Source organism: Mustela erminea, chromosome 3 (genome assembly GCF_009829155.1).
Source record: "Mustela erminea isolate mMusErm1 chromosome 3, mMusErm1.Pri, whole genome shotgun sequence".
Classification (NCBI taxonomy): domain Eukaryota; kingdom Metazoa; phylum Chordata; class Mammalia; order Carnivora; family Mustelidae; genus Mustela; species Mustela erminea.
The window spans coordinates 74,897,282-74,906,068 of NC_045616.1; the positions used below are offsets into that span (position 1 = coordinate 74,897,282).

Genomic DNA, 8,787 nt, shown 5'->3' on the forward strand with positions numbered 1-8,787 from the left:
GGAGAGGTTGCTCCTGGAGTCTGGGAGGCAGCCTGAGAATTTGCAGGTCTAACAAGTCCCAGGTGATGCTGATGCTGCTGTCGGGGACCACACCCTGAGACTCATGTGGGCTTCTGGGCTTGTGACCCCCCCCACCCAAGTAAAATGGAAAAGCCAGTACAGTAACTGAGTTACTGAATTAATATTTGCTACACTTCATGGAGTGCAGAGTATTCTGTGAGGAGTGTGGGGGGAACACTTCAGGTAAGCATATACAATTCCTTTCACCTCGGAAATTAACAGTAAGATGGCATTTCTGTTTTCTAAATAGTTGTATGAATCCCACAGAGGACGCTAGCTAACAGAAGTCTTTTCTCTTTTGTATAAAATAGTAAACTAATAGTTTCCTGTTCAGTATAAAAATGAATTATATTGTTTCACATAAGCAGCAATGCACTACTTTTGAGGGGTTTTTACCCCCCCAACAGTAACGTAAGAGTTATTTGAACATAGAGAAGTTATGGGCTTCATAAAATCTTTGCAAATGTGTTGCAGAAACAACAGTGATTTCACTCTTGAAGTCCAATTGTAAAAGCAGACTTGACTTACCTTTTTGGTCCCATCTTCTATAAAAAGTCAGAGTTGCTTTTTAAAAAATTACACACCTCTTGCTCCTTGGACCCTGTGGAGCTTATGAGCAACTCTTCAGAGCATGACCTAAGAAATTGGCTTTGGGCTGGGCTGGTGTCTCAGCTAGGTTGTTTAGGTAAATTATCAGTAACATTTCTTGGGCTCTTTACCTCCCTATTGTATGTTTGTTTGCTATTTCTTTGCCTTGTATTCCCAGCTTTATTTTCTTTACTCTTTTTTTTTGTGTTTAATTTCAGCTTTGTGAGATAAACACTTAAAATGCAGCAGATTTTGTCTTTTCTAATAAATGCATGCAAGGCTATACATTTTCCTTTAAACACAGCTTTAGTAGCCTCCACTGAGTTTTGATACATTTTATTTTTATCATAAGTCAGTTTGAAATGTGTTCTAATTTCTCTTGTGATTTCTTGGGTCTATGAGTTATATAGAAGTCTGTTTGCTAACTTGCAAACCTAGGGAGTTATTGAACATCTTTGAGCCTAAAATTCTTTGTCTTTAAAATACAATGGAGTTGTTGGGAGGACCCGGTGTACTAATGTAATGAAAATGCTGGTACAATTTGGAAATGGCAAAGTCCATTTTCAGTAAGTATTAGCTATTGCTCCCCCACCCCCCGGAAATCTAAGGTAGAAACTTACATGGCATTCCTTCCTATAAATAGTTTGGGTTGGAAAAATTCCTTAATTTCTCCTAATTTCTGTCCATAATGTTTATGAAGCACCCGTAGTGTTTGTACTTGACAGATTTGCTATATGGAGATTTTTCTGACTGATGAATCTAGCTATTTTTCAAGGCTCACTTTCCTGCTGATTTTATTGTATAAGTAACTTCCATGAGAAACTCTGATTCTAGTCTTTATCTCAGGAACTTTATATCCTAGAATCTAAAAACTACATTTTGACTTTAAAACAATTGAAGCATCTGGATTCTTTGTGTATATTTAATGAACATATAATTTTCACTCACAAAACTTTGATATATTAGTATTTTAACATTTGCTGTTTCTATACTTAGAAAATGCTGACTTCATAATGCGTGTATGTGTGTGTGTATGTGTATATATATATATATATATATACACACATATATATATATCATAATTTATTTCCTGAAGCTGGCAGCTCACTATGTAGGGTTCTGTGAGCCAAGATGGTAGACAGATTGTTACTAGGTGTCTATTTCAGTGTCCCAGCACCAGAGTCACAATTTTGCAAAAGTGGCTGGTCTTTGGTCTCTGCTTTCCTTTTGCTAATGCTTTCCTACCTGCTGTTTCCAGCCTGTGCCCCCAGCTATTCTAAGATCCCCAGCTTATGTCATTCATTAATTACAGTTTTAATTCAAAGTTTATGGCATGTTCACGTGGTGAGAAATTCACATATTTCTAAGTGGTTTCAAACACTTCTCTTCAGGACTGTCTCATGTACTAAAACTGGAGGAGATAACTACATAAAGCAGAAGGCAGGGCTCTGTCCACGTACCATCAACTGTGAGAACTTCGGTGCAACTTTATTCACTTGGACATTTTGGAGTTGTGTTTGGTAGAATAAACCATTTTATTTTGTGTGTGTGTGTGTGTGTGTTAAGATTTATTTATTTACTTGACAAACAGATCACAAGTAGGTAGAGAGGCAGGAAGAGAGAGGAGGAAGCAGGCTCCCCGCTGAACAGAGAGCCCAATGCCGGTCTTGATTCAAGGACCCTGGGATCACTACCTGAGCCTAAGGCAGAGGCTTTAACCCATTGAGCCACCCAGGCACCCCTGCTTTGTTTTTAAATTAAGGTTTCCAAAAACCTTTTTGCCTTTTGGAAAAAAAAAAAAATTCCCAGGTGATTCAATGAGTAGCCAGGGTACAGAGCCCCTGTGAAGTTAATCTAGGAAATTTCATTTTTCCTTCTCTGACTTTCCTAGCCAGCCTTTACTTAAAATAGCTATCCTGCATGACCATGTTAAGAGAAATTCCTTTTTATTCCACACTTAGAGACAAGGCTTAAATTGCCAACACCCTTAGGGGTTTCTCCAAAAGTTAAACATAAAATTACCATAAGAACCAGAAATTCTGGGCAGTGGTGCTGGGAGCCTCGCGGGCGCGGCGCCGTTACTCACAGTCGGGCGGCGGCAGCGGCACATCGCTGAGCGCACATCGCGCCTTAGCAGCAGCAGCTACAGCAGCGGAAGCACCCCCCGCCGTCACAGCCCCTGCGCTGGTGCAGCCACCCTCGCTCCCTCTGCTCTTCTTCCCTTCGCTCGCACCATGGCTGATCAGCTCACCGAAGAACAGATCGCTGAGTTCAAGGAAGCTTTCTCCCTATTTGACAAAGATGGCGACGGCACCATCACAACAAAGGAACTTGGAACTGTCATGAGGTCACTGGGTCAGAACCCAACAGAAGCCGAATTGCAGGATATGATCAACGAGGTGGATGCTGACGGTAATGGCACCATTGACTTCCCGGAATTCTTGACTATGATGGCTAGAAAAATGAAAGATACGGACAGCGAAGAAGAAATTCGCGAGGCATTCCGAGTCTTTGACAAGGATGGCAACGGTTACATCAGTGCGGCAGAGCTTCATCATGTCATGACCAACTTAGGGGAGAAACTAACAGATGAAGAAGTAGATGAAATGATCAGAGAAGCAGATATTGATGGAGACGGGCAAGTCAACTATGAAGAATTCGTACAGATGATGACTGCAAAATGAAGGCCTACTTTCAACTCCTTTCCCCCCCTTCTAGAAGAATCAAATTGAATCTTTTACTTACCTCTTGCAAAAAAAAAAAAAGTTCATTTACTCATTCTGTTTCTATATAGCAAAACTGAATGTCAAAAGTACCTTCTGTCCACACACACAAAATCTGCATGTATTGGTTGGTGGTCCTGTCCCCTAAAGATCAAGCTACACATCAGTTTTACGACATAAATACTTGTCCTACCTTAATGATAAGGAAGCACCTAGTGGACTCCTCGCAGTTCCATTTGCTCATGATTAATACACTGGGCTGGCCAGTTTTTCATGCATGCAGCTTGACAATTGAGCACAGTCAGGCATTTGTATTAAAAACGAAAAATGAAAAAAATTTAAAACTTCTTCAAATGGGTTCTAGTTCAATTTGTTAGTATAAAATTGTCATAGCTGGTTTACAGAAAACAAACATTTTAAATTGGTTTACCTCAGGATGCTGTGCAGAGAAATGGGTGAAGGATAAGCTGTCTAGACGTAGCCCCACTTAGCAGGACGGCCCTCTCGTACTTCTGGGTGCCCCCATCCTTGGTGACCATGACGCTCATCTGGGTGGCATGCCTCACATGTTGGTTTAGCGTTGTCTGCATTGTCCTGGAATGACATGGGTGTCAGGCTGTCACCATTCACACAAATTTAAAACAACAACAACAACAAAAAAAACCTTTACCAAGGGAGCATCTTTGGACTCTCTGTTTTTAAAACCTCCTGAACCATGACTTGGAGCCAGCAGAGTAGGCTGGGGCTGTGGACTTCAGCACAGGCATCAACATTGCTGATCAAGGAATTACAATTTACGTCCATTCCAAGTTGTAAATGCTAGTCTTTTTTTTTTTTTTTTTCCAATAAAAAAAGACCATTAACTTAAAAAAAAAAAAAAAAGAACCAGAAATTCTTTTGCTAGTTATATACCCAAACAAATTGAAAATAGATGTTCCAACAAAAACTTGTACACAAATATGATATTTTGATTTATATTATTTAGTCTTCTCTGTTTATGGCACAGAGCTCCTAAAATCTTCAGAATTTTCCTAGATGAAAAGAAAGAGGAAGGTGTTTTCTGTTACATTAATGAGGTGACTTTTGGAAAGCACCTGAGGATGAGGGGCTTCTGGAAAACAACCCTGTGATGAGAGGATTAGAAATTTCAGTTCCACTCTCCTGACTTTTAGGGAGGAGAAAGGGGCTGGAGAGAAATCAAAATCGCCAGTGGCTGCTGTTTTAATCAACCACGTTATGTAAGGAAGCTTAGTTAGAAACCCCAAAGGAGCAGGTTCGGAGAGTTACCAGTTTTGTGAACATATGACGATCTGGAGAAGGTGGCATGCATGGAGAAGGTATGGGAACTCTGGGCCTTTTCTCCATGCCTTGTCCTGTGTATCTTTTCTATATGGCTGTTGCTGAGTTTAATCCTAATGAGTAAAATGTTTCTGTGACATCTATAAGCCTCACTAGCAAATTATTTGAATCTAAGGGGGTGGTCGTGGAAACATGGGATCTGAAGGCAGTTGGTCTGAGGCACAGGTGGTAACCTGGATGTGTACTATTGGTATGTGAAGTGGGGAAAGGAGGTGTCTCAGAGGACTGAGCCATTAACTTATGGAATCTGAAGATACTGCAGGGTACATCTTGTCTGAATGGAGTTAAATTGGAAGGACACAGCTGGTGTTGGAGACTTGCTTGGTGATATGGAGGGAAAAAAAACCTGTTCATAGTGGAATTGGGTACAGAACCCTTGTAAGTGTTAATAACAGTATTATCCACCATAGCCAAAAGGTGGAAACAACTCAAATGTTTGATGACTAGGTAAAGAAAATGTGGTATTTGTATATAATGGAATATTACTCAGCCATGAAAAGGAATGAAGTAATAGATAGATGTACAACATCTATCTTTGAAAACGTTATACCGACTGAAAGAAGCCAAACATAAAAGTTGACATACTATATGATTGCCTTTAAATAGAATATTCAGAGTAGGTCAACTCATACAGACTGAAAACTGATGAGTAGTTGCCAGGGGCTAAGAGGGAGAATGCAGAGTACTCCCTTAATGAATATGGAGTTTTCTTTAGGGGGATGAAAATGTTTTGAAACTAGGTAGAGATGATGTTGACACAATGCTGTGAATATACTGAAAGTGACTGAATTGTACATATTAAAATGGTTGATTTCAGGTTGTGTGAATATCACCTCAACTGAAGAAAAATGAAGCAAACAATAATAAAGATAGTACTGGAAAATGTCCATAGAGATGACTTTGATGACAAATACAGTCTCTCTAATTTACTACCAAGAGAGCAAACAACCTCCCAAAATCCCCTGAAGAGGTAAATAATGGGTTAGAAAAGGATTTACTTGAAACTACTGAAGCTTTGGTGAGAGGATTTCACTCAAATTTACATAGTCCTGTTTAACTCCTTTCTACTCTGACTACTAGTTGTATTTTCCTTCGGATTGTGGTAGTAATGTGATCACTGTCATTTTTGGAATCAAGCTGATGGAAGGTTGAGTTAAGCATACATATAATTTGGGTTATTTATGAGATATGTTTTAGATAGATAGAGTGTGCTTAGATAATGGGATAGATTGTATAGTATCCCCCAATGATCTCCAGATCCTCCTGGAAACTATGACTGCTACCTTTTATGGCAAAGGAGACTGCAGATATGATTAAATCAGGCATCCTGAGATGGGAAGATAATCCTGGTTTATCTGGGTAGGCCAGAAGTGCAGTCACAGGTGTTCTTATAAGCAGGAGGCAGAGGGGGATTAGATACACAAAGGAAGGGAAAGAGACCCCTGAAGCAAGATGCTACATAGCTGGCTCTGAAGACAGAGGAAAGTTCTGCCAATTCCCAGAATGCTAAAAAAGGCCAGGAAACAGATTCTCCCCTATAGCCCCTGGAGGGAGTGTAGCCCTGCTGACACCTTGATTTTGGCCCAGTGTAAGAGAATAAATATGTCTTGTTTTAAATTTCTAACTATGTGGTTACTTGTTATAGCAGCAGATGAAACAAATAGGTATGGCAACGTAAGTTATCGTTAGTTACCCTGGTATTGGAATGGCTTCCAGTGATATCCCTGATGCCCACTGGGTCCATTCGCACAGCAGATTGATAGGCAAGGATGAAATTACAGTTTTTATCATGATATAAATGTATCACATGTACTATAGTGGAAGAAATATATATGCCCAGTAGCAAAGTTTAAAATGTTAGAGAACCAGAACTCAATCTTGGAAAATGATTCCAGTTTCCAGACTGGTAAAATTGTTTTCATTAATTTCGAGTCCAAGTAGAAACTATCTCCTCCCAGCAATTGCTTCTCTCCTATTAGTTTCCAGGGAACCACGTGTTTTCTTCTCTTTTGACAGGAAATGTGTGAAACAGAGTTTATCAGAGTTTCTGAGTGAGACCCAAACCTGTGGCCATACTACAAACAGTGTGCATGTGAGCTCCCATGTTTTGAGCTTCCTAGTGTAGTGGATTGTGTTAGTGTTGCACATGTCTCCTCTGCTGCCAAAATCCAGTGGCTCCAGAGGAAATAGCTCACCCATGGTGAGGTAAAACTGAGGAAAAAAGTGTTCAAGGAACTAGGCTGCTAATATTCCCTAATATGCAACCTACGAATTAGGAGAGCAGATTAAGTAGGGGGAGTAATTGTGTAGGTCAGGAGAATGGAGCAGCACTATAAAAATGGGTTTGAATTGCCCCTGGGGAAGTTTTGGCAGACTCCGTCCTGGGGACCAGATCCTACTCTCTTGACTCTTGACCAGTTAAAGAGTTTGCTAACTCCTATTCTTGTTATATTTCCATTTCAGAGGAATTATGTTGTATAAGTTCTATAAGATACATACTGTATTATTTAAGTTATTAAAGAATTTGCTCCAATATTGACTGAAAGAAGTATTCCTAGAGGAAACCAAAAACCAAAAATGGAACAAAAGAAGGGAGCAGAAGCTTCAAAATAAAAACTTACTATGTCACAATATAAACTAAAAGCTCGGAGGCTCAAAATCATGAAGATAGAGTCCAGAAACAAGATAACTAAGAGTTACAGTTAATGAAAATGAAGAGAAGACTACAGATGTTTATGAGAACCAGGACCTTCTCAGGCAGGAAGTGAAAAAGCAGAAGGAAAATGAATATGACAGGATAGAAAAACTAGCTTTGTATAGTCAACAGAAAGGCATGAAGGTCAACAGCAGCTGCGTTATGACCAGGTCATTGATTTTGATAAATACTGCCCTTTTTTGTTAGGATTTATTAGGATAAGCAATATTTCATTCAACAATGTTTCATGTCTTTTTTTCCAGAGTCATGATCCTATTGTACTGAGAGAAAACCAAACAGAACATACAATGGACAAAAAAGATGGATCTTAATGAGATATTTTGTAAAACAAACAAAACTGTTGTCCTATGACAGCACCCTGTGAGTATTCAGCTAAAACCGCAGGAATAAAAGGACTCTAGAAATGTGTCAGGCAGTTAATAAGAATCTTTTTTTCCCAGATTTTAGAACACCTGTGATCTTTATCGTCTCTTATTATAAGTTTGTACTTTGCTGTATTTTCTTATTTAAAATAAGTATTTACTTTGTATTTAACTGTATATCTGTATCTCATGGAATTAATGATCTATAACTGTACTAAATATTCTATATATACCCTTGTATTCTCTATATATTTTTACATTGTACATACAAATCCTACCTATAGTCTACATATAAAAGTATGCTAAGACTGGATATTATATACATATTTATATAATTTCTTTTTAAGATTTTATTTATTTATTTTAGAGAGTACGCATGTGAGCAGGGGGAGAAGGAGAGGGAGAGGGTTAAGCGGACTCCGGTGTGAGCGCAGAGCCTGGCTCAGGGCTCTATCTCACCATCCTGAGGTCATGACCTCAGCTGAAATCAAGAACTGGATGCTTACCTGACTGAGACACCCAGGTACCCCTCTATTTTATAATTTCATTCATTTTTATATTTTATATCCAATACAGGTTGTCTAGTTCCCTTTTTGTCTTGTGGGTAGAAGATTTTCATTCAGTGAGCATCTGACCATTGTGCATACCTAGGAAAATAAATGAGGTGAAATTTGAGGGAATAAAATTAAAATTTAAAGTCCTTGAGCAACAGCGAGCTTACAATTCATTGAAGTAAACAGAAATTGCTTAAGCAATTTTCAAGGCCCTGATAAAATGTCATCAGCATGATTTAAATGTGAGATTAGCTAATATAAGTAGCAATTAGAATTAGATTTAGCTTGTACATTTGCAGTTAAGATGGAAAGCTCTTATGGGGACTCTTTTATTGCACTCAGAAAAGAAATAGGAGGAAAAGAAAGGAATTGCATTTTCCTGTACTTTTCCTGTGGCGCATTGCTTTGCAGGATCCTCAGGGAGC

The 8,787-nt window shown here is 39.0% G+C and overlaps 1 protein-coding gene across 1 annotated transcript; it reads left to right on the forward strand.

The window, feature by feature from the left end:
* Positions 1-2,695: 2,695 nt before the first annotated feature.
* Positions 2,696-4,211, forward strand: LOC116586338 (calmodulin-1-like). The gene has a single exon (XM_032336180.1). The coding sequence runs from the start codon at positions 2,883-2,885 to the stop codon at positions 3,330-3,332; it is 450 nt and encodes a 149-aa protein (XP_032192071.1). The 5' UTR covers positions 2,696-2,882; the 3' UTR covers positions 3,333-4,211.
* The last annotated feature ends 4,576 nt before the right edge of the window (positions 4,212-8,787 follow it).

Excerpts from the sequence above, each read along its gene's own strand:
- LOC116586338 (XM_032336180.1), top strand. The coding sequence starts at position 2,883 with ATGGCTGATCAGCTCACCGAAGAACAGATCGCTGAGTTCAAGGAAGCT.